Source organism: Oreochromis niloticus, linkage group LG8, assembly GCF_001858045.2.
Source record: "Oreochromis niloticus isolate F11D_XX linkage group LG8, O_niloticus_UMD_NMBU, whole genome shotgun sequence".
Classification (NCBI taxonomy): domain Eukaryota; kingdom Metazoa; phylum Chordata; class Actinopteri; order Cichliformes; family Cichlidae; genus Oreochromis; species Oreochromis niloticus.
The window spans coordinates 25,266,732-25,293,341 of NC_031973.2; the positions used below are offsets into that span (position 1 = coordinate 25,266,732).

At 40.6% G+C, this 26,610-nt stretch overlaps 2 protein-coding genes across 4 annotated transcripts in view; both read left to right on the forward strand.

The window, feature by feature from the left end:
- Positions 1–121: 121 nt before the first annotated feature.
- Positions 122–10,753, forward strand: daglb (diacylglycerol lipase, beta). The gene is made up of 15 exons (XM_003438505.5): positions 122–825; positions 927–1,078; positions 2,184–2,358; positions 2,462–2,729; positions 2,860–2,982; positions 3,072–3,199; positions 3,281–3,407; positions 3,506–3,589; positions 4,335–4,412; positions 4,499–4,579; positions 6,001–6,128; positions 6,375–6,443; positions 8,447–8,519; positions 8,617–8,870; positions 9,596–10,753. Exons 1-15 carry the CDS (start codon positions 731–733, stop codon positions 9,789–9,791), a joined length of 2,031 nt encoding a protein of 676 aa, XP_003438553.1. The 5' UTR covers positions 122–730; the 3' UTR covers positions 9,792–10,753.
- A 2,009-nt stretch (positions 10,754–12,762) lies between these two features.
- spag9b (sperm associated antigen 9b) overlaps positions 12,763–26,610 on the forward strand; it is a 37,579-nt gene continuing 23,731 nt past the window's right edge. The window contains exons 1-4 of one of the 3 annotated variants that reach the window (XM_025909587.1): positions 12,763–13,521; positions 22,571–22,691; positions 24,929–24,999; positions 25,916–26,013. In XM_025909587.1, the coding sequence (XP_025765372.1) occupies positions 13,222–13,521; positions 22,571–22,691; positions 24,929–24,999; positions 25,916–26,013 (590 nt within the window). In that variant the 5' untranslated portion in view covers positions 12,763–13,221. Of the gene's footprint in view, positions 13,522–22,570; positions 22,692–23,781; positions 24,064–24,928; positions 25,000–25,915; positions 26,014–26,610 lie in introns of those variants that run through there. The other 2 variants (XM_013273164.3, XM_019362085.2) reach the window with 2 other exon arrangements.

Here is a 26,610-nt window from a genome sequence, read left to right on the forward strand (position 1 = left end):
CGGTATAGGTATCGACAATACTCCCTCCAGTATCTCATGTTATGAAATCGTGCTTCAGCTGGAAACTCAACAGAAGAGAGCTATATTTCTGTCTGTATGGTGAACAAGAAACCGGAACTCTAATTTGTCCCGGTTTCACCGGAAGGCATATGCGGACGGACACTGCTAATTTTCCTGACAAAACAAACCCAAACCTACTCAAATGTATCCGTTTTTTGTTTCCCTAACATTTATCAGGCGACATGATGTACTCAGTAATATGCTGACACATTACTAGCTAAGTAGATAGTCCTTGTCATTGGTATTTGTACTTCATTTCTCGGAATAGCTCGATAGTATTTTTAGCTAAGGTTAGATGCTAATCGCGTAACATCCTGCAAGCCGTCCCATTAACAGCATTAGTTGCACAGTCTAATGCTAGCCAAACGAAGTGCCAGCAGGTTGCATACGTCTATAGAACAACAGAGTCACAGGTCGGCCTTGTCGGGTGTAGCTGACACACGCGCCTGGGTGGAGTTAGAGGTGTGGGGTCTAGATCGTATGGAATAATTATGCAACGCTGGAATTTCGATAAGACACCAGTGGGTGAAGATCGTTGCCAGCTGGGTTGGCTGTTGCTTTGTCAGTGAAGTCATGCATGACGTGAACTTTGTGTTGCTCAAGAGAAGCCTGTTCACTGTGTAGCGGCGAAGCCATCCTCAGTGAGAGATCTCCGCTGTTTACCTGCAAAATGCCTGGAATGGTGGTGTTTGGTCGGCGCTGGGGGATAGCCAGCGACGATCTGGTCTTCCCGGGCTCCTTTGAACTGTTCATCCGTATACTTTGGTATGTTGATTACTCTCGTGAATACTGAAACACATTTGCTAACCTAAGCCTGCCTAACTCGGCGCATTAATATAACTGACTTGGTTGTTGTCTTTCTCCAGGTGGATTGGCACCATGGTGTTGTTCACTTATCACAAGGGTCACTTCGAATGTAACGGAAGAGGAGTTCTTCATAGCTACCTGGTTGGATTGCTGGTTGTGCTGGCACTCATCATCCTCTCACTGTGTGCTATTGTCTACATCAGTGCTCAAGGTAAATTAGTTGGGGTTCATTAGAGGTCTGCCTCCTTAGTGCACACACAAGGGCCTCAACCTTAACCCGAATATGACTGAACTTTAACAGAGCAACCTAGGAACCACAAGTAAGCCTGCAGTCTAAGAGCGAAGAGCTCTAATTGGGTGATACTATACCCAGTACTATAAGGTCATTAAGATAATTTGGGGCCTGATTATTCAAGACCTTGAATGTGAAGAGCAGGATTTTAAATTCAGTTCTGGATTTAACAAGGGAGCCAATGAAGAGAAGCCAGTATTGGAGAAATCTGCTCTCTCGTTCTAGTCCCTGTCAGTACTCTTGCAGCAGCATTTTAGATCAACTTGAAGTGAACAATGCCATTGAGTCATTTCCTGTTTGCTTCTTTAGCAACATATATTGAGCATCTCGTTGTCTTGTGTAAGAGTTCTCTGATGGGAAAAATTGGCAAATCCTCACCCATGCATCAGACCTTGCTCTAGAAGGGGTGTGTGTGTTTTCCACACCTGCACTTTTCTAGAAAATGCCCCTAGTAGCTCCCTAGTACAGAGTACATATGATGTGGGATTGTTTTGATGTTGTAATAGAGCAGCTAGCGAGTGGGCATCCTGTAAGCTCCCTGCATGCTCTGTTCAGGCAGCTTCTTGACTTAGATCTAATGGAGAATTTGGAGTAGTGTGGATACTTCTGAATCGCACATTTTCATGCTGTGTGCCACATGTGAGAAAGGACAGCTGTGAAGAATATTGCGATTTAATTCTCCTGCCTTTTCCTTGTTCATGTTGGGCGGAGAGCTAACTGAATGCTAGACTAACTTGTTGTTGCATCAAGTTGCGTTATCTAAAAGATGTTGGCTAAGGGATAGCTGGTTAGAATACTAACTTTAGATGATAACAGTTAAAACTGTCGCAGACCATAGGATGCATCAGTGCAACAACGTGATTGGCTCAAATGTTTTCTGGTTTAGCTGGTGATTGGCTCTTTGCAGAAACAGTTTTACTGATTTGAAACTCTTATATGTTGCACATTTAGATATCTGTCTGTCTGTTGTGGAAACTTCTGTCCGTATCTTTAGTGTAAATTAATTTTTATTCTTCTCTGTCAGGTACCATTACAAACCCCGGCCAGCGGCGCTCTATGCCCGCGCTGGTGTATCTGCGGGCGATACTGTATGTCCCTGAGCTGGTGTGGGCCTGTCTGGGAGCCGTCTGGGTGTCGGATGATGGCCGTGGCTGTGATCCTGCCACGGTAGGAGCTGTTATCTCGGCAGTTGTCGCCAGGTAGGTTTTTCAGGTGCCAGGATTTTGGTTTATTGAACTAGTTAATTAGTTACGTTGCTTTGATCAACCTTTTTTTCCCTGCTTGTTTCTGTTGTGGCAACAGCTGGATCATCCTGCTGTTCACGGCCGTGGGGGTAGTGTTCGTTTTTGACCCACTGGGAAACCCCCGTCCTCAGCCTCCTGCCATGGAGCCGCTGGGAGTTCGAGACATGCAGAGCAGCGAGGGCACCCAGTTTCTATCCACGGCTCGCTCACTCGCTGTTAAAGTGTGGGAGAGCAGGCTGCGGCTCCTATGCTGCTGCCTGCCGCAGGACGAGAGCTACCGGGCAGCGTTTTCCAGCATCGCTCAGCTCTTCAGCAGCTTCTTCTCTGTAAGAGATCTCTGAAACCAAGCAGAATACAGGCTGAAAAAAGAATGTATTTAACATTTAAATAAGCTGCGTCGAATATAATTTCCACTGATGCAAAACCTACTGTGAGATCCTCTCTGTCATGCTGCAGGACACAGATCTGGTTCCAAGTGACATAGCAGCCGGTCTGGCTCTGCTGCACCAGGAGCAGGATAAGATGGAGCGAAGCAGAGATCCAGATGTCGTAGTCCCTCATAGCCCTTCCTCTCCTGTAGTAAGTCACGATTTGTGTAGATGAAGTCGAGCTCATGCTGTGAAACCAGCAAAGCAGAGTCCTACTTATTTGTCTTTTACTATTTCAAGGGAGAAGATCTGGAGGCCGAGCTGGAGAAAGCCACCCACTGGATGCAGTTTGCTGCGGCTGCTTACGGCTGGCCGCTGTACATTTACTCCAACCTCTTCACCGGGCCCTGCAAGCTCAGTGGAGACTGGTAAGATGCTGTGCGTGTTGCAATCAGTGGAACCTGTGGTGAGACAAGTAACCCAAATCCTAATGCGTGTACGTGTTACAGCTGCAGGAGTCGTGTGGCCGAGGACGAAATCGTTGGAGGAGATCACCTCGGCTGCCATTTCTCATCCATCCTACAAACCACTGGTTTGCAGTACAGAGACTTTATCCACGTCAGCTTCCACAACCAGGTGGGGGTTTCACTCGCCATTTACGTTACATAAGGTTCAAGTTGAAGGGCACCTCCAGCCTCACGACAGCACATCTAAGCACACATGGTATGTTGCAGATCTATGAGATCCCCTTCTTTGTGGCTCTGGATCATAAGAGGGAGGCGATTCTGGTGGCTGTCAGAGGAACTCTTTCACTTAAAGTGAGTTGGGACCTATTTTTTTCCCCCTTTTCCCTTGCCAAAAACAGTATGGGGTATCAGCTGTCTAAGTATGGATTGTTACTTATTTTAGCAATTTGTATGTTTGTGTTTTTCTTCCCTTCCCCACAGACAGCCCTCTCATTCTTATTTTGAAAGTTGATGCTAACCAGCTAGACTTGAGGTTTCCTGTCTTGTGTTTACTTGCTGGCAGGCTTTGATGTCACTCTCAGATGTACTCCAACTCCACCAACCTGCCTTTGTGTCCTTGCTTTATATCACAGGACACCTTCAGAGGTCTTTTTCTGGCAGCATGGCCTTTTCTGTGTGGCAGATACAAAATCCCAAAAATACACTCAGATTTTGCATCAAGTTAAAGCTCAGAGCCACATTTGTAATGGTTACTGCCTGTTATTGTCTCTTTATCTTCAGTATCACTTCCCTCTTTTTGTGTGCAACGAAGTGAAAAGTCAGTGAAAGGATAGACTGATGAATATAGGTCTTATGTCTCCATCTGATGCCATGTGACCCTTCAGCACTCACTCAGTAGCACTTATACAAAAAAAAAAAGTTGAAGTGAAAGAACATCAGTGTTTGCATCATTGAGTGTCCACACATGTGAGTGATGTAGGTGAAATGTTGATTTGATTCTGGAATAATTTAACGTTTCTTCTTATGAGTCTGGAGCTTCAGGAAGGAGCTGAATGATTTTTACCCACAAGAGATTTAAACTTCATGTCTCCTGCAGGATGTCCTCACAGACCTGTCTGCTGAATGTGAGAACCTGCCGATAGAAGGAGTGTCAGGAGCCTGCTACGCCCACAAGGTGAACATTCATTTAAATATGGCTCTCCAAGGTTGTCATTGTTGAGGTTTTCCGCCAGATTCAGCAGATGACTGTGTCTCCTGCAGGGCATCAGCCAGGCAGCGGGTTACGTCTACAAGAGGCTGGTCAACGATGGCATCCTGAACCAGGCTTTCTCCATTGCACCGGTAAGAAATGTAACCGGGGCCAGAGGCTACCTTTCAGTTGCACTTTAGGTTATTTTAGTTTTATCACAACTGGATCATTTCACCAAAGATCAGGCAGTACTTCCCACTGAACCACCTGAGAATCAGTAGTTTTCTTTTGGGGTTTTGTTTTGGTGCAGTAACTTTAGTGAGGGTTTGTCCAAATGTTATGCTTTTTATTTTGGATAATTTTTCCAGCATTTGTGATCCTTGAGAGAGCAACGCAACATTTTCAAGGCTAAAAAACAGATTTTCATTTTTCCTCATAAGCAATTGAACATCAGTGTCACAGGACTTGTATAAAAACTGCACAGATTAATTTGTCAAGAAGAACAGAAAACAAACACTGCTATCCTGGATGTTTGATCTGTTTTCTGATAATTCATTGAAAAGAAAAAAGAACATTTTGGTTAAACTCTCAGTGGCCATCTCACAATGTGGGATTGGTGTTTGGCCAAAACAAGCTATGTGATCCGAAAGGTTTCCTTTTTGCCTACATTTTGAAACGAGACTCATCTTCAACACGATTCCTTAAGAGTCAGTTGTATCTTTGAATGTAGTCATATAATAAAGAATTATCAATATTATCCAAGTTGCTCAATCCACTTATATTAGCTTAAAGGTTTATAACAGTTCTGCTTTTTAATCTGTTAAAACGTGTAATGCAAGATCCAAGAGAACAATCACAGGGTTGTTGCTGCCAAATCAAGCCCAACATGAAGGAAAAACAACTTTTTTTTCAACATTTTTTTCAACATCAGAAAGTGGTTAGTAGGTTGTTGCACATATTCTTGGTGGAAAAAAAACATTCTTACTACTCAAAGTATTTTCTCCTTTGGATTCATTCTGCAGCACCAGCTAAGCTTCACATGCTCATGATAACCAGTTGGTAAAACCATATATGATACAGCGATTATCAAGAATTTGCATGTGTCTCACAGTGTCACCATAAGTTGTCAGTTAAACTTGCAAACCGCACCTAATTCGTTCAAACTCAGCCTTCTCAGTTTTGCAACCTTGAGTGCGGAGAATTTCAAATGTAACATTCATTTTTATCCCACGTGGTGATGTCAACATCCTTAAAAATTTACCCAAAAAACACTTTCTGAAGTTTTCACTTGTGAATTCTCAGAAAAGGGGCTTAAAGTTTAAAGTGGCTGCAAAGTTGATTTGATTGCAGTTTTTAACAGAGCTTAAATGTGTGTTTCAGCTGGAAACTCTATCTCACAAATAAAATCTTGTGAGTTTTTTAATAATCTGAAAATATAAAACTGGCCTGCTTTTTTCCTTCCTATATGGAAAAATAAAAGCTCTGCTTTCTGTGTGTGTGCACTCGGGCAGTTATCTCCCTTCTTCTGTTTGAAGCCACACAGATGATGTGTTTGTGTTCCTGTTTTTCATAGGAGTATAAATTGGTGATCACCGGTCACAGTTTGGGTGCTGGTGCAGCCTCGGTGCTTGCTATCCTCTTGCGCAATTCCTTCCCCACCCTGCAGTGCTATGCATTCTCTCCACCAGGGGGCCTCCTAAGGTAAGGCAGACAAAGTCTGAGGTCAGGACCGATTTTAAAGGGGTTTGGCAGCTACAGGCTGTGAACAGATCTGGTGGAAGAGCTGGTTGGCTGAGCAGCAATTAGAAAAACTGCTCTGCCACCCAGCTAATGTGATATGTGTAATGTCATATTTAAATAGAAAAAGTGTTGATTACATTTGGATACTGTCAGGTATGGGACACTTTTCTTATTGTGTTTTTTGTTCTATTTCCTCTCTGTGTGCAGTAAAGCTTTAGCTGATTACTCCAAGGACTTTGTGGTCTCAGTGGTCCTGGGAAAGGATCTGGTTCCCAGGTAACACAGAAAGCTCTTTACATTATTTACTTCTGCTGATGCTCAATAGATGCTTGTGACAGTGATGTTCAATGTTCACAGTGGATCATTAAAGGTCGTGTATATTTGTGTGCTGTCTTCAAAAAGCCTGCATGAATGTTCTGTGGTGAAACTATTATAGACTACTGCATGATGGAGATTCTATATTTAGCTCTACCCTGTTATTACTCACATAGGAGAATACAAGTGTAACTGACACACTCCTTTACTTTCTAAGCCTTTGTCAATATTTTAACTCAAATTTCTATATGCAAACTATTGTGTGAACAGATTGTAACATGTTTTAAAAAACTTAACATTTTCAGACTGTGTAGTATTTCCCCTAAGTTGATTGCTAGTAATTTATTATCATGTATTTTTATACATGATGCCATTAAAGTGATCTAAATATTATGGAATCAAAAATGTGATCAAGTAATATAACAGCCATGAGTGTTTTTATTTTACGTACTTGAAATGTTTTGAATCTAAGAAGTCTGTTCTCTCTGTCCACTTAGTCTCAAACCAACTTCAAGTCAGGTCAAAAAACAAAAACTGATGTTTGTTTTTGTCCTATAAGTAAGACAACAAGGAAGAGTTAGTTCAGTCACTAGCAATATGTCATTGTTAACTAATGCTAGTTCACCTGCTAACATAGACTAGCTGCTAGCAGTGTAAAGTAGCAAATTCCTATCTTAGGTGAGTAACATCTGCTAATTTGGCTAATTAATGTAGCTGTTTATTTTCAAGTTATTCTATGAGCTAATGTTGTTAAATAACGACATCACAGCAGCATTACAGCTGCTGGCTAACCATCGCTCTGTCTGCTCATATTGCTAGCACTATATCTGCTATAACAGATAAGTGGGTACATTACTAAATTTCTTTCACAAACAGCGCATACACATCAGTCTGTGATTCATCAGTGTTTTCTTCCCTGTACTCTACCAACATATTTTGACCACATTTTTTTTTTTTTTGTATTATGGTAAAAGTGTCTTAGAAAATGATGATGCTGATGATAATAATAATAATATGTTCTTTAGGAATTAAGTTTCATGTGAAAAATATAACCTGAAGTTTTTTAAGCTGTAACTTCCTTTTTTCTTAAAACATATTCTAATCATAAACCTTTTCCACTTCTGGGTTACCAGTACAAAGATCAAACAAACAGTAAAATAAGTTCCAGACTTTTCATAAATAATATTGATGGTAGAGTTTTTTTTATTTGTTTTTGTTTAAAAAAAAAAAAAAATCCAATCCACACTCATTTGATCTAGGAAAAAAATGTGAGGGGGGAAAAAGAATATTCCCCATTTGTAAAATATAGTAACTCAAAATCAAAAAAATCCTAATAAAAAATCTAATAAAATAGTGGACCAGTATAGCAAAAGCTGTAATGGTCCACTTGGGAAAATAAATTTGTTTGGCCTTCAGACAACAATTCTGATTGCTACACCGTCAGACAGGACAGGCAAAAAAAACCCCGCAACAAGTCACTCTCAAAAGCATGTCACTTTTAATTATACACCTATGATTATAAGCTACTCAAGGGAAATGTCAGCTTGTTAACTTAGACATTTTGCTACCACCCAACATGGATCTTTCACTGTTGTCCTCTTTCAAACCAGTTCATCGGGCAATAAAAAGGGTTTATGAGCCACCAGGGAAAAAATAAAAGGAATAGTCCCCATTTGATTGTAAGTGGTTGCTGAAGTTTGATGACATTTCCTGGAAAAATGATTGCTAAAGCCCCAATCACACAGGCCTACTGACTGGTCACTGACCCCCAGGCAACCACCTGTCACTAGGGGGGGAAAAAAAGCATGGATGGACCAGGGTACGACACAAAATCTCCAGTTTCTCAAGTTGTTTTAGTGAATGTTTGCAGACAAACGTGATCTTTTGAGTTTTTATGAATGTTGCGCAGACAACCTTATAATCAATCAACTGTCTCTGTTTGTTTTGTTTTGTTTTCCGCTAAGACTGAGCATTCCCAACATGGAGGATCTGAAGAGAAAGCTACTGAAAATAGTTTCAAACTGCAATAAACCCAAAGTAAGAACCCTTCATATAGCCCTATGCCTGTAGACTATCTGGAAATATCTTGAAGTTGCAGAATTCTGGACCCTTTTTTTTCATGTTTGCATTGCAGTACCGCATCCTGCTGCAGGGATGTTGGTATGAGTTGTTTGGCGGAGACCCGGATGACTGCCCCACTGAGATGGATAACAGGAGGGAGCAAGAGCTTAGCCAGCCCCTCCTGGGAGAGGAGTCTCTAATCGTTCGCCACTCATCCTCCTATCAGAGCCTGGGATCGGATGAATCACCCGCCCACACACCTGCACACTTGCCTCTCTTCCTCCCGGGACGCATTCTGCATATCACAGAAGATGGGCCGACACGGAGGTGGGTCTGCAAATGTTTCATGTTTCCAATGAGCAGATTCACAGCAGACTTGCCAAGTGTTGATGACTTTGTGTATCTTGTAATTCTTTTTCAAGAAAGGCAAAAGTTCTAGACATATTCTTGGTTGATCACTGACTGGTTTGCGGTTCAAAAGTACTTCATATCCCCATCAACAGTAAAGGAATTGGGAAACTCAATGGCAGTTTTGCTGGCTTAGCATATGAAGACCAGTTGAGTATTTTTGCCATCACTATGCTAGTGTTTCAAACTAGATGTGTGGGGGAAGGACCAAGGTTTACTGCATACTGATGGAGTACGATTGTGTATACACCATTCGAATTCTTTGGGACACTAATGAGCGAAATAATGTCCAAAGTCAACATCGTGTTGCATTTATTAAGACTTGAAACTGGAAACTGAAGACATAAACTCATCAGAAAAATATTTACTGATGGCATGAATCAAAGGAGCTGAGGGCAGTTTTCCTATGCAGCTCATTTTACAACCAGAGGAGTCTCCCCCTGCTGGACATTAGGAAAAATACCCCCAATTTTTTAAAGCAAGCTACTTCCATTATTTATCTACAGTCTGTGAACTGTGTTTAGGCTTTCATGTGTTCATGTTCATTATAACCCCTAACCCTAACTAATAATTTTAGATGCATATAGTGTTATGAGAGAAAAGCACATAAATTAGTTGGTCACTTTGTCCTCTATTTTCCTTAGATCCTGCTTTTCCCAGGTCCGGTACCGTGCAGACTGGTCAAATGAAATGGCATTCCGGAGTATTTTGATCAGCCCCAGGATGCTTACGGATCACATGCCCGACATTGTGCTCCGAGCACTCGGCACTCTGACCAAGGACAAGCCCTTTTCCCTGTGCCCTTCATCTTTAAGCGACAGCCAGCACAACGCTATCTGAAATGTACCATAGAGACTGATTCCTTGTGTCTTCACTCCCCACCTCCGCAATGTTTAAACCATCTGCCAACCATTTGTTTTCTGTTTGTCGATGCCTGATAAAGGACTGCTTCAGGTAGTTCGCGTGGCCTGTAATCACACCATTTCCTCATATTTTGGCGCCAAGCCTTATGAAATTTCAAAGATTTCAAATATACAAGTATTTGATCAGAGAATACGTGAAAGCGTAGAGAGCTGCCTGTTATGATCGCCATGGAGGGAACCTTATTTGTAAAGAGAAATTCTCTGGAGCACAAAGTTTCATTTGTTTAATTGCACTTTTAATGATTTATATCAAATAATTTGATGTATTTTGACTTTGAGTTACTTCATGAGCAACTGAATGCCATGATCTTTGAATGTGCGTTGTGTACAATATTTGACAGTGCTGCAGTTTTTACTGTGATGCCAGTGTTGTTGATTTTTATGTCAGTGTGAGCGGTGTGTGGTTGGAAGAGGCTGCCCCCTCCTTTCTTATCTTCTTTCTCTTCAAAGAGTGAGAGCAGACTGAGTCAGAGTGATATAAGGGTAGCTTTCACCACAGAAACCTGTACCGGATTCACACCTTCATTGTGTAGTGGCTGTGGTTAGCTTGTCCTGTGTTTAATGTCTTGAGACATCAGGTTGAACAGTGCCTATGCATTACAGAAACCAAGCTGAGAGACACGGTGATGAGAGCAGCTTGTTTACAGTGAGATTTTTTTTCTTCAGTGCAGTTTGAATAGTGCATGGTGTTTGGCATAAATGTGTTGGTGTAAGAAGTAGAAAGATTGTACTTACACAAAACGTGGGAACCTGTTTACTTGCCATGGATATTGCTCATTTCAGGTGATATATATATATTATATTATAATATGCCTGCATAACAATCTCAATAGAAAGCATTGGACTTCTGGATGCAATTAAACTCTTTTGTGAAGCACACCTTTTTTATTCTTTTTTTTCCCTCTTCTGAATAAACAATGAGTTTCTCAGTGAGATGAGCCTGTTGATCTTAGAGCCAGCAAGTTTTATAAGGCTTAACAATGGGATTAATCCACGGACTGAAGCCACAGGAGTCAGTTGGGGGGGTGTAATTATGAACAGACCAGGAGGCATTAGTTCTTACCCTATTTTTAACTTTAAACACAAACAAATTCAAGAAAAAAAAAAGTATGACTGTTGTTATGTAATGCAGACAGCTCATTTGAAAGAGGCAACAAGATCAATGTAAGCAATAATAAAGGGTTTTAACTAAAATATATATATTTTTTAGTGCAGAGATTCTTTTTAGAACCTCTGCATTAACCTCCTAAGACCCGAACTCTTCCACAGCATGCAATTTTAATTTCTCTTTGATATTTGGTCACATTGGGGCCTGATGAATGTAAAAAGAAAGAATTACCAGATTTTTTTTTTTTTTTACCTTATTTTTGGTTTTAAGAAAAATAAGAGCCACATATGAGGATATTCATTTAAAATTTTGATAGAACAGTAGCAGTATAATGTCCCCGTAAGTGGGTATCAGGCCCTTGTAAAGCAAAATTCAGTATTTTGGTCTAAATAACCCAAAATGTGATGTCCACATATGTGGACGCCAGGTCCTAGGAGGTTAATGTTATACTTCAGGCTATATATTACATAAAGACTGAAAGAAACCTAAAATGTGTTAAATGTTGATGTTTGGTATAAAAGGTTGCTTTTCCTGAAGTGTTTACCATAAATCAAAAAGAAATTAACACCATATTATCCCTAAAAACACTTTTTTTTCTGTTCCAAATTGGATAAATTTGTCCTGTAAACACATTCAGTTCAGTTGATTTTTGCTTAATTAGTGCCATATAGCAACAACAGTCGCCTCATGGTGCTGTATAATGTGAAGTAAAAACCCCACAGGAATACAGAGGAAACGGCAAAGATCAGAAGACCCCCTATAAGTAAGCACTCGGTGACAGTGGGAGGAAAAAACTCCCCTTTAACAGGAAGAAACCTCATCTGCCTTGACGTTTGGGGAACAGACATTGGCAGGTTAAAGAACATCTTCACAGGTAGAAACAGCTGTGAATAATCCCACCTCTCTTACGTGCTCCCTAGGTAAAAGCCATGACCAAATCCACTTAATAATTTAACAAGTATTACATTTACATCAAAAGGAGATCACAGTATGGAGAGCTGATAGAATGAGGGTGAAGTTTCTGTTCATTTTGTTGGATGCTTTGTTTTTGTGAAAACTGCAGTAATGGTCACTATATGTGCTTGGATCAAAAGATGATGTGATGCAATGGCAGGAGAGGCTGAAAGTCTGACTGCACAACTGACCGCATTAGAAACAACTGCATATTCTCTTGATAGTACTGAAATCTAAAGGGATGTAAATTCTGAATATTAAAGTAAAAGACCATGTGGATGAAGGAGTTGGTAAGATAGGCACATTATTTTATCGAACCATCTTTTCATTTAAAAAAAAAAGTGTCTTACTTTTAGTTTTTCACACTCTGTCCCCGCAGCACACTTTGGGATGTGACGTCAGCGTCACCAACATGACATCTTCAAGTGATCCCTGTGAGCTCATATTTCCAAACTGACTCGGGAAATGACAGAGCGGTTATTCAATGCGTTACTAACGCTCGGCAAACGACATGATCCCAGGTTTGACTTATGAAGGACATCATATGGTACGCCTACATAACTGCTTTGTTTGTGCTGCAGTGCTAGAATTAGAAGTTAGAAGTGTGTATTAACCCGGTCACTTAAATGATTTTCAATATCCTTTAAAGGGAACATTACGGGTTAAATCTGGATTTTATGTATATGCAATAAGACGAAGCTACAAGTGTTTTTCTTTAAACCAGTTTTTGATACGATTTTTTCTCCGCCCCTCAAACGTCACTTAAAAGTAACTATATATGAGCAATAGTTAAAATCCCATTAGCTTTTTTTCTCTGTAAGCGCAAGCTATATTTGCTAGCAGGGCTATTGGGCTATACTGTCACCTTTTAGTGTTTTGTTTTTCCATAACTGCTAAATAATTTTTTCTGTTATGTTGCGTTTACTACTTTTTTTGATTCGTTGAACTTCGCTTGTTCCAATCTTTCCGACAGCACGTGAACGCAGCAGCAGAAGCCCATCTGTTGGATAGGGCAACTAATCAGGAGCCAAGTAAAGACTTTTCAGTACTGCTAGCTTCTAGGCTAGCAAGGTTTTAAAGTCTGCCGTCCACACGACTAAGGGATAGGACTTTGTTAATGAAGTACAGCGCCTCCGCTGCATGAGAAACAACATTCGAGCGATGTTTTAGGGGCATAGTTTTGTTGTTGCCGCGAAAGTAGAAGGTGGGTAGCCTCTGGTCAGCCGAAGCTTGCGGCTAGCTCATTAACGTTAGCTGGGAAAGAAGTGCAAGTGGAGTCGGGAAAATGGAGCTGGACGACGTAGTCCTGTATCAGGACGACTCGGGCAACTCGACCATGATGTCTGAGCGGGTCTCAGGTCTGGCCAGTTCAATATACAGGGAGTTTGAACGGCTCATAGAAAAATACGACGAGGATGTGGTAAAGGAGCTGATGCCGCTGGTCGTCGCCGTGCTGGAGAACTTGGACTCGGTGTTCGCTGTCAACCAGGAGCACGAAGTGGAGCTGGAGCTGCTGAAGGAGGACAACGAGCAGCTCGTTACCCAGTATGAGCGAGAGAAGGCACTGAGAAAACACACAGAAGAGGTGGGTCTGATTAAAAAACAAAACAAAACAAGCAGCAACAGCGCCAAACTAATTTACAAGCGGGATTAAAGATTAAAGGGGTGTATTATGCGCTCGATGAAAGGATTTGTGCCAAAGTCAGTTGGAAAATCCGGCCACTTCACTGTTGCAATGCTTTTCAAGTACACATAAGCGCATTACTTATCCTTTTGTACTTTTTATAAAGTATATTTGGTGGCCTCTTTTATTCGGTACACTTGCATTTTTTTTTTTTTTTTTTATAAAGATCGTCCTGTACCCGAGCCATGCCTAATGGTCAGCTCTGAGACACTACAGTGCTCAAGTTTTGTCGCCACAGTAGGGTCTCTTGGGACCAGTAGTTGCATTATATGATGGGTTTATGCACCACTGTGTAGTTTGTTGTACTTCGCATAACCTGGCAGTGTCAGATATATGCAAACCAGTCAGTGATCTATTTGCCAGCTGGCTGCTCTTCCCTCAACCAAAAACAAGTTTGAATCTCAGTGATCAGATTCAGCTTCATGACTCATGGCTGTCTCACTGACCCTGCATTTGATTCCGCCCAAATGACACCCCCGTTGCCATGCTCTTCATGACTGCAGGGCGGTTTGTGTTGGAAACGCTTGTTTAGGTGCCACAGTCTTGCACACTGGGTCTGAAACCCAAGCTTATTATGCAGATTTGTAGTTATACATTTTTCCCCACATTTGACTGCTAGAGTAGCTTTGCATGAGTTTTACACAATTCAGTTTTTATATAATAAAAGTTAGCTTTGCTGCAGCCCTTCAGTTCATCCACTCTCTGAGGTCTGCCCTGCCTTAAAGAGTTATGATTGGCTGCTCTTCAGAAACACAAAGTTTCAACAACAGGTGGGCTTTGCATACATCCAGTGCTGCATCCCTGAGATGGCCTTTTTAAAGATGGCTCCTCTCTGATATTGTAAAGATCCAAGACTAGAAAAACTGTCTGACATACAGGATTTAAACTGTTTGAAGACTGAGCTTTTATTTCACAGGATAACTGCTACACACGCTGACCTCATTATTTGAAACTCTGGCCATATTCATTACAAGCATCACCACTGTGTAGCACTTGCTGTTAGTGGTTGCTTTTCTTATTTATTGCTGGGAACTTTGGGGCATGTTGCATGGGCGTGTACCTGAACCTCTACAATTACCTCAGATTGAAGTTTAGAGTACAACTGAAGCAAGTGAAAAGATGATCAGTGTTGTATTGTTTTTTACTCAGTTTCCTCATCACATCTTCTTATTTAAGAGAGTTGGTGTAAAACCTGCAGCTATGTAGTATGCTGTAACCGTTTCATTGTGGCCCTGGTGCATTGTGGCTTGCACTCCTTATTCTTGCTTTTGTGAGCTGGGTAAATTTGGGGCTGTTTCTTAGCAGCTGCAGGCATGCTCATGAGTTTGATTGGCTGTCTACAGGCACTCTTATCTGTGCTTCTGTGTACATGTGTGTTCCCTTTTGTCTCCCGCTTTCAGTGTCTATTGTTAGCCATAAGTACACATTCTAAAAGTTCACTTTCCTTCAAAGAACTGAATCAGGACTGTTAAAGTTGTTTTCAGTTTGTGGGCCATATACAACCCAATGTAATCTTAAGTGTGCGAGTGCCTTGACATAAAAACGTAACATTCTGAAAATGTTGTCATCTAATACATCGGTTCAATCCCCATCTGCTCCAGTCTGCATGCCAAATATCCTTGCATTCATCCGTCTGGGTATGAATGTGTGTGAATGTTAGATAGAAAGCAGTTGCAGTTGCTCAGAGTAGAAAAGCGCTATATAAGAACTCGTCCATTTGCCATTTACCACATTTTTTTTTTTTGTGTGTTTAAACCAGGTATATCAAGAGGTTTCTAATACTGTATCGTTAAGCTCCAAGTGTGCAGAATGTTAAAAACAGTCTAATTAAGACACACACACAGGTCCCTTAAAATAACACAGAAACCTGGTGGTGAGAATCATTAAATCAATGAACTCTTACTTCTCTTACATGGAAAAATCTTTGCAGTAAAATTTCAGTTTTGATCTCTGTGATTCGAGTACCTGCACTTTGCTATGGTAACACATAGCTATTAGCATGTAACAGTTATTATAATCATATATATTTTACTGTACAGGTTTGATGCAGCCTTGAGCTTCTATGTTGAATGAGGTACTGTAAATGACTGCTGCTGGATTTACTCAATTATATCTGGTTAAGCTCTGTTTAGTCATAGTCCAAATCACTTGGATACAGTTTACCAAAGCTAACATTTATATAAATAACAGCAAAAACAAGTGATCTTCACTGTTACATTCATTATGTATCTTGTATTAGGGCTTGCAGAGGCAACAAGGCCTTGAATGCAGGCTTTGTTCTATTTAGCTGATGATCACTTGGACTTGAGATGTACTTAAAAATAAAATCGTAAATTAAATACTAGATAACTTTATTTGTTTTTATTTTCTTTTTAACTATAACTGAAGAGAATTTTAAAGATAATGTACGCCTTCTCAACAGAAGTAGTACATTATTCTTGCGAGTCTTAGATTGGATTTTTTTTTTCTTTTTTTTTGGTGGTTATAGTTGCATCTTCATTTTTGACCGTTATTCACATGAGCAGTCTCTATGAAACTCAAAAGTTGTGAACTGCTGCAGAGGTTTGCTCATCTGACTTGTTTGCCAGACAGTATGCTAACAATCCAAGCTGAATTACTCACAACCGATAACTGGAATAGAGGTTGCAATAATACTTCCCTGCAAAAAAACTGTTAAATTATTTTAGATTGCATTAGTAAACCATTCTTCCTTGTGTGAATAGGTGCTGTTTTTTAATCCCAGTTGTTGACATTTGCCTTGACAGTTAAATGTTGAATGACAAGCACAACAGGTCACAGAGAAGTGCATTAATAATTGATATCATGTTGTAACATGTTCCCTCAGCTTTGAGACCTGTGCAGATGGGATTTTCCATCAGTATGCTGAGGGTTTTTTCATCCAGCTGTGTGAAATTTCTCACCTCTGCTATACAGTGCCCTCTGTAATGTTTGGACACAGACACAAAGACAAATCAATATGTGTGTGAATGACAAATGTTTTTATACACAGTCTTGATGCATTCTCAATCATCCAGGAAAGTAAATCTCCAAAAGTTGAATCTGTTCATCTGGACGTAGCGTTTTGTGGGAGAAACGTTTCGTCACTCATCCAAGTGACTGGTTTCAGTCATTATGCAAATGTACTGTTTATAAGGTTTGGGGAAACCTGCAGTCAGCTGAGACTGAAGAAGTCACTTGGATGAGTGACGAAACGTTTCTCCCACAAAACGCTACGTCCAGATGAACAGATTCAACTTTTGGAGATTTTATACACAGTCTTCTAGTCTAACAGGTTCCAAATTAATGGGACAATTAACATGCAGTTTCAGGATCAGGTGAGGCCTGCTCTCTTGTTATTTCACAACAAATAGCACACCTTTACAAAATCACTGTCAAAAATGTCAAATAGACTGTCTTTAGTGTCTCAAGGCAACTTGTGTTATGCTCATATTGTCATAAACATAAATACTGATGTGCTCAGATGACGGAGAACCATCATAGCAAACATATTACCAGCTGATCCTTAAGCTATGCAGGATGACTGATCCTATTGCATCAGCTGTTTTAAATAGCAAGTGTTGTTTTTGTGATTGCTATTGAAGAAAGTCTCCCTTGTTCTTATCCATCACTTATCTCATGCTCTGTTATACTAGGACACAGATTTTACAAAGTTTGAGAGAACAGGATCACACGCAGCCCATGTCAGTCTGCACACAGCAACATGATCGTGACTTGAATGTTTGAAAATTGTTGATACTGCACATACAACAAAATTTATTGTTCTGCTGAATGATAGGTGCCGTCACTCAGAAAAAAACTCTGCATCAATGCATGCAATGCATTTTTTTTTTTTTTGTAGGGATACACCTGCTCTGTCTGTAGACGGTTCCAATGCAGATAGCTGTGATTTTCACATTTACACCCACGTGTAGATGCACACAGCCCACACCAAAGCAACTGCCTTTTCCAAGGCTAATGAGCAGTGTGGCACAGATTCATTTATTAAGCTGCTCATTTAAACAAGTCACTCTCGGAAAAAAGAATCAGATTAATCTCACCAAATCAACGTCGTATGGGCCAAGTCCTGCTTTTCTGTCCTCCAAGCCCAGAGGAATTCCTCTCATTGGCTTGCCTCAACGAAAGGAGGAAAAGGCAAGGCAGGAAATTCTTTGGGAAAAACGGCACTTCCCTCAGTTCTTTTGTCCGTCCATGGTTGTCTGCTGCTGATGTGGGAGAGGCTGCACACTACTCACGAGTAATGCCAACTGATTGATCACGGTGAATAACTAACATGTACCAGGAGCCACTAATACTGGGTTCAGCATACTGTTGAATGGGTCTGTTTGACTGTGTCTTAAAGAAGAAAAGACTGAATTGTGACAGATGTTTCTGGCCATATTAGTTAAACTGCTGGAAAAGTGAAGCGAGTGGACCCAAGATAAACTTTTCTCCGTTTTCAGGCGAGCGACTGAAGCAACTGTCAATGAGAGTGAATACTGGTCATGGACATATGAGCTGATACTAAATACATTAGGGGGTTACACAGACAAGAGGAACCTGGGCTTAAACCAACTGGTGATGTTGCTGTAGCTACATCAGTCTTTAATACTCTCTGTTTGCGCGACAAGCAAATCAGCTTCCACTATGGATGAAAATTAGCAAAAGTGAGTTGAACAAAAGCATGTTGATTACTGCTGTAACATCAGAAATGTGACATGGTACATATTTCAGCTTTGAAAAATATCAAATATCCCAATACCCAAAGTGAGACCTGAATATCTGCCAAACAAATAGGCCTATAACCAAATCTTAGACATATGTCTGGGATAGAAATGTGTCAATTACTGTTGAATTGTGCACAATTTTAACTTGTCTCAAGTAGATGAATCCTTTCAGACTTGAGTTATATTCCACGTTTTCCTTTAGCTCCATCATGATAGAAATGTGATTCAGATAATAGTGGGGAGAATGAACTCCTATGACTTTGGCAATCCTTTCCAGTGCCGCTAAAAAGTCAAACTCTTCCCCCATCTAGAGAACACAACATCTGCTGTGTAATTGCCACACAGTTTTGTGCCCTTCAGTCTATGATGATGTCAGGTGATCACCTGAAATTTGGTACACGCATATTTATCGTTCCCTCAGAATGAGTCGTAAGCACTGCAAAAGTCTGTTATCAGGTCAGGGTGTGTTTGTTTGGTTCATGACGAATGAACACACAAACTACCAAAAGAGCACAACAGCAGTCTGACAATAGGGATGGCATGCTAGTATTAGTTCAAAGCGCTGGTGAGTCTGCAGTAAATACAGCCTCTCATATACTGACTGCTACCAGTGATTATTGTAATGTTGGTAATAATTCACTGTGATGCATTTCTGCATTTCTGGCATCTGAGAATAAAGTTTTAGTGGTTTTGGTTGAAATTTTGTGTGAAGATTAATTATGAAAGTAGTTGGTGTTTTGTTTGACTAATAAATCGACTCATTGCAGTTCTAAGAAAGATGCTTTCATGGTTGTATAGTGTTATGAATTTATGATTTAGCTGATGTTTCCAGTGAGATATTATTTTAAGTAGGATCCCACAGTATGTTGTCAAAACAGTGTTATCTAAAAGACAAATTATTTACCATGACTTTTGGAAATCTATTAGACTACTGCAGGAGATCATCTAACCCTTTACTGCATCTGGTGTCCAGGACCTCAAACACCCCCAGCTGTCCTAAACATCCCAGCAGGAATCTGCAGCCAAAAGCTCTAAAAAGGAGCTGATTTCAGTCTCTGTCAATTGAGTGCCAATACAGTGAAGCCCTGTGTGGGGGTAGGCACACACTTGTTCTGGAAGCACATGTGTTTGTTAGTAGGAGAGTGTGTGTTGGCACCCGGGGACAAAGAGATCATTATCCGTGTAACGTAGGGGGAAGAGTGCATGGTCAAACGCTGGAACACTTATTCTCTGGAGCTCTGTCATATGTGCAAGCCTCCTTCCCAGGTCATATGAGGAGCAGCATGGTGAGAAAGAGTTATGCAGATAAATGTGTTGCTGCAGTGTGTGTGTGTTGGGTGGGTGGGGTCAACATATGTCAGCTGTAGAGTCAGTTAGTCTTTTATGGTGGTAAATGGTGTCTTTTAAAGCTAATTGTTGAAAGTCTTAGGGGGGAACTGGAGAAGGTTTTTAAAACACTGACCCCTGCTGCTTCACCTATTTACCTCGTCTCTTTGTTATGTACATGTGCAGACTGCAGCGCCACAGATAAAGACATCTGACCGTGTTATTTTTAAAAACTTAAAAGAAAATCGCAAAAATATCTTGATGAAACACCTTTTTTATACACCTCAGGTCTTAATGGGACATGTTTAAATAAGAGGCTGCTTGTAGCAGGCTTCTCAGGTGACCCTCATCTCTCTGCAGATGACACTCACCACCAGCCCAGGGCTCTACTGCGGGGTGTCTTATTCACATCTGCATCACAAGACTGCATGTTTACAGCATCAGACACCTGATTCAGCTGAAGTATCAGTACAAATGAGACAAAGAGGCCAGCAGTACCCTGTGTATTCCCTTTTACTAGAAGTTTGGCTGTAGCCTTTAACCTTTAGTTATCAAAACGGTTCTAACAGTGATGCTGTCTGTCACTTCTCTCTAATGGGACCTACTGTATTTTATTGTTGCAATTATTCTGACATGTAGCTATAAGATTCCCCATCCCTTTAAGTTTTTAAGTTCTCTTGTAACTGTAAATGCAATCTTAACAGTTCCCTACCTTCTTACTTTCCCAAAGATCTGAGTAATGCAGCATTTTATTATTTAAATTATTTGTTGAGTGATCTACTGAAACATTTGATCTCTGCTGTAGACGTAGAAAATATTCATGTAAGAAACAATAACCTTTTTTAGCCGCATTAGCAGCAAAGCCTAAACACATGCTGATCCGATGCACTGGATAAGTGCCTATATTTAGCAGCCCGTTTGGCTAATACAAGATGTGCGACCCCTAATTTACCTGATAATGTGTCTCATTAGTCTATGTTGCCAGCTTGGAAAAAGAATACAGAACCAGCCAGATTTTCTAACTTCAAACGGTTTCATATGTTCAGCTGATACCGTTTCAGTTAAGTCCGTTAATAAAAGAGAGTCAGCTAGTTCCTTATTTGTTGTGTATGAACAATGTTAACTCTGTTTTGTTGCTGGTATAAACAGTAAAGCAGGAAGTAAACTTTTTTGTCTCTCTCTTTGTCACCCACTGTGGGTGCAGAAATACACTTAGGCCAAAACGCTTTGCTGTTCTGTCTGTGAAGGTTCTCAGTCATCCAGGTCACTGTAGTCTAAGGAGCTTGGAAAGAAAAGCATCTGGACTTCTTTACGTTTCCTTGAAGACGTTTCACCTCTCATCCGAGAAGCTTCTTCAGTTCTAAGATCAACTGGTGGAGAGTCCACAAGAGGGTCATGGACCCCCTATTGATCCTCTAGCTCAGGGGTCCCCAATTCCAGGACTCAAGGGCCGGTGTCCTGCAAGTTTCAGATATCACCCTGTTTCAACATACCTGAATCAAATGATTAGTTCATTACCAGGCCTCTGGAGAATGGCAAGACATGTTGAGGAGGTAATTTAGCCATTTAAATCAGCTGTGTTGGATCAAGGACACATCTAAAACCTGCAGGACACCGGCCCTCGAGGCCTGGAGTTGGGGACCCCTGCTCTAGCTAATCACACGAGCCAAGGTATGAAAACGGGTGTGGGTCACAATCAGCCAAGGTTTCGGGTGAACTCATTGTGAAACCTAGCCCCACCCTATCATGTGAATACTGAGGTTTGCTGTTCTGTTCTTCATTATAACCGCTGTAGCAGACTGATAGTGCTACATGAATCAAGTTCAGCATTATTGATCTCTATTTTATAATGTAATAAGAGTCCTCCTTTATTGTAACATACTGCTGCACAGTATGTTACACCACAAGAGCAAAAAAATGAGTGCTAGACTGAAATAACTGAAGATTTTATGGTCAGACTAGTAATGTGGCTCTACTGGCTTGGTTACTCCACCACCTTGGTAAACAGTCAGTGTCAGCACCTATGGTGATTTCCTGACTTTTGTTCTGGTGCCACAAGGTTCGTGCTTATAGTTAAAGTAGTTTTGTTTATGTTGTACTGGAGTTCTCTCCAAGTTCAGAAACCTGTTTTGAGCATTCTTGTGGTCTTTTGGGTCATATCTCGTCTTATTTGCTTCTTTAAAGAATTTTAGTTACTTTTTTTGTTATTGGATCCTTTAGAAACCCACTTTACCAGATCTCTTTACAGTTTCATCTTATGTGTTAGATTTTATGTTGACTGATGGTTTTTTGGCTGGAGACGGTTTAAAGAAAGGGGTTGAAAATCGAAACCCACCTCCTGGAACAGCGAAGTAATAAAATTCTTTATCTTATCATAGTAATGATTTAACATGATTGCATGTCCAAGACTGTTTTAGAGGAGGACTGAGGTTGCTGACAGCTGCTGCTGTGAAGACTGCAAAAACAATCCTGATACGGATATCAAATAGTACACAGAAAAGCACTCAAGCACAAGCTGTGAGGAAGCTGTCGCTTTGCACCTGTTGTGCTGAGATGTTGGATAACTTTGATAATGAACAGAAGACAGACACTGTGCTTTGTTTCCTATTTGTATTAATAATATTAGTATCACCCAGATTGTTATCAAGTACAAGCAACATTTAATCCATACAGCTCTATTTCATTCTTCTCTTTCAGGCATTCTTGTGTAATAGATGCCAATGATTGCTTGACTGGCTAAGGAAGCTGACCGCTCACATGCATGTGTGACATTTCTTCCTCCTGATGCTGTCATAAACAAATCATCAGTGGATGTTCTCGTGTTTACAGTAGCTTACAGTACTCTTGTTAATGTTAGTGCTGTGGTAATAAATATCTGGTTTCACTGTGTCAATCTGCAGAGGTACATCACCTTGGAAGACTCCCAGGATGGCGAGAAGAAGGATCTCCAGTGTCGACTGGTGACTTTGGAATCTCACACACGGCAGCTAGAGCTAAAAACTAAAAACTATGCAGATCAGAGTAAGTTGGATTTGCATTGGTTTTACTGTAATGGCCCTAACACACACACACACACACACACACACACACACCCCCTGTGAACAGCATCAACAGTTTGAAGATTTTGTGACTGTTTATTTTCCCGATGTGCTGCACAGGGCAGATGGACCAACTGAATGAAGGCTATTATTGACATGCTATGAAGTGCTTAACTTACTAAATGAGCCCAAATAGAGTACGTTTAAAGCCCAGGAATTTTACTGGGTTTTAATCTAAACAAATTACATATTTTTGATGTAATATAATAAGTTCATTTCTGAAGTAGTACTTAAGAACTATACCATCCCTCACAGTGTGGGAGCCTTCAAAAGGCATGAAAAAAACCCCTTCTTGATGTGGGCATTACTCCACTGGTGACATGGTGTGTGACTTCTTCCATGCTCAGGGGAAATTTGCGAATTCTCAGCAAATCTCTTTTTAATTCTTTCGATTTGATGCTTCCTCTTTTTTCTGGTTATGTCATTGTGCCAGTTTCATTTATTCTGTAATTTATGTTCATGGTCAGAATTGGCAGCAGAGAGAACTGCATGACTGCACTGTGTTCCTGTCAGTGGAAACACGTGTGCACTCTGTGTAAATCGCACCACATTTAGCTCCATGCTCTAATTGGATAATGTGTTTTGACAACAAGACATTTGCTATCAGGAGTTTTGATGTTTTTATTATTTTGCCACTCTCAGCATTTTTCCTGGCACGTAACAGGCCTTAATGGGCGTGACTGTGTTTGACTAAATGAAATCTGAATTGGAAAACTGATTTAAAAATCTTACAGTGTTGTTTTCTACATAAAAAAAAAACTGTGAATTCATGTAGACTATGTGCAAATTCTGACACACAAGTGAGCCAGATTTTAACACTGAGTCCAGAACCAGATCAAGTCTTGTTTTATCTGTGAGAGGATTAATTGTTTGCGTGTGGGGCTTTCCTTAACAATCACTCTGTTTTGTGAACACACCTCTAAATAACACCGCAGTTATTTCTGCTGCACTCTTTCACATCTACTTCCTCTATGAGCCCCTCAAAAAAACCCACACTAAATCACAGTTTTCACCACAAGATGCAGCTGCTCTGGTGCTCGTCATTGCTAACGTGCATGTTGATTCTCAAGAATTCTCAAATCAAGCTTTGCTAAACATCTGCGGATTTGGACTTGAAACTTTGTGCATGTTTAACGCAGAGGGTGCTGCTAGTGCTCAGGCTTCTGCAAACTTTTAGGGCCACCTTTGACGGAGTGCACTTGCATGGCTGGAATCTGAAAAACACACTAAACTGCTGCCCGACTGTTTGGCCCTGAATGAGCAGGGCCACCCGAGAGCCACAAACACTGGAATCAGTAAGTTGTCCTCAACTGGTTGGATAGAACTCAGAGCAATGTTTATGTATTTATTTATTTTTTACTAATTGTAAAGATGCATCATTTCCATTCTTATTCCTTGAAGTTCCTTTAGATTTTGTCAGACATGGATACAGCTACTGCTGGCCTCGTTCTGTTAAATTCAGGGCATTCTGTGTTTAAGATGAAGGTGTAAAAATTCATGATGCTAACGGGTTCATCCCCATGACATTGACATGTTAACTAACTAGTCAGAGTTGACTAGCTGTTATTCTGACCTGATTTAAAAAGAGGTTAACAGTATTTTCAAAACATTTCACTCTCTAATAGATGTGAAATTATAAGGCAAAGAGAATCGTGGAAAACTCTTCAGCAAACAAACGGTTGTCGGTCATCACTGGTCTGAGGCCTAAAGTTCAGACTGCTTAACAGAACTTTGTTTCATAAACAGCTCTGAGGGTTCGGTTAGATTCTAGTTAGGCTTTTAGGCAAAACCTGAAATTGTGTCTTTGATTAAAACTGTTTCCATTCGCATGTTTGCTGTTTTAAAGCATTCTTCAAAGCATTATTATTATTTTTAGTAATGGAAAAGCAAAAAGGATCCCTTTTGGACTTGACATTGGGTATTCAGAGCTGTAGGTAAATCTGCCCCCCAGTTCTTTGGTGGCTCTTGGGAGGATTTTGTTGGTGCATGGCAGCCCTCTTCTGGCTCTGAGATATTACTGCAGCAGATAACTGTATCATGCTCAGTGACATAACATGTAAAAATGTTGGATTTTCCACTCTCATAGAGTTTAGTCTTTTCAGTAAAGCTGGTTCTAGTCCTGTTCCTGTTTTCATTATATGAACTTTGTTTCTTATCCAGTTAGCAGATTGGAGGAGAGAGAAGCAGAGCTCAAAAAAGAGTACAATGCCCTTCATCAGAGACATACTGAGGTAAGAGTGTGAGGACATGTTTGTATGTATACTTTTATAGTAAGGTGTGGGGAAAAATCAGTAATATTATTATTTTTATAACTTGCACAGCATATAAATAAAGAATAAGTGAAAACGTGCTGGGATAAGCAGACACAAAACTCCATATGGTTTCCATATCCTTTAGATTTGACTGGTTAGTAGCTGTTTTCTGTATGTTAGTAATTTTTAAGGTCAGATTATCTTGCAGTGTAATGATATTAAATATGTCCCATTATCCAAAAAACATCAATCAAAATGACAGGTTAAAATCTCAGCATGATAGAATTTTCCACTGAACTAATGTGTATGTTTGTGTGTACATTTAACATACGCTGTCCTTTACCTGCATATTAAAGTTTATAAGGTTATTCATGTTATTCAAAGTTATTCATGTGCATTCATATGTGGGGAGGACTTACCTGTGACCACACAATGGAGTGTTTTCAAATACAATGATAAGTAATGGATCATAAGTAACTGGACATCAAAAGTTGAGCATTTTCTTTTTCCAGCAGACCATCAAGAAACCACAAAATGTTGAGGAAAAGAAGAAAAAGAATGATTTTAAACATGAAGAATCTGACTGTAAATTAGGTTTTTGCTGAGCCTTCAGTCTGTCGCTGTCTGTTGTTCATTATTTATCACTAACTGTTGCCTCAATGTCCAAATAAACCTCTGAGGCCTCAGCAGCCAACTGCTAATCTGAATAATGCTGAACAGGGGAGATGAAAGCCTAATGAAGGCTGTCACCTACACACTGCATCAACATGGTTCTTTGTAAGGCTGACTGTCACAGCTGTGGACCCAAAGCACTTCATATTCATTAGTGCAGTTTGTATCAGTGAGATCATTTCTTGTCCTAATTCCATGATCGTCTCGCTTGTATATCTTTTAGATGATCCACAGCTACATGGAGCATCTGGAGCGGACTAAACACCAACATGCAGCGATGACAGCAGAGCCCTCAGATACAGGAACATCAGTCAGGACACGGTTAGACAGCCACACTCGTTTTTGTTTTTCCTCTTTTCTTTTCTTGTTTAATATTATAGTTGGAGACAGTTGGGTACCTTCAATATTTGAACCAGCACAGGTACCTCGGAGAATATATTTCACATTTGAGACTTTTTATTTATTGAAAACTTTTTACTTTCCTCACCACAGGGATGTAATAAAAAGGAAGTTCAAACAGTCAGTCATGTGCTCACCCACAAATGGGCAATCCATGCCTCTGCAAAATGATCATTAGGAGTGTTGCCTACTCCAGCCACAGATGTTATATGTATGGGGCGATCGTGGCTCAAGAGTTGGGAGTTCGCCTTGTAATCGGAAGGTTGCTGGTTCGAGCCCCAGCTTGGACAGTCTCGGTCATTGTGTCCTTGGGCAAGACACTTCACCCGTTGCCTACTGGTGGTGGTCAGTAGGCAACGGTGGCGCCAGTGTCCGGCAGCCTCGCCTCTGTCAGTGCGCCCCAGGGTAGCTGTGGCTACAGTGTAGCTTGCCATCACCAGTGTGTGAATGTGTGCGTGAATGGGTGGATGACTGGATGTGTAAAGTCCTTAGGGATTAGTAAAGCGCTATACAAATACA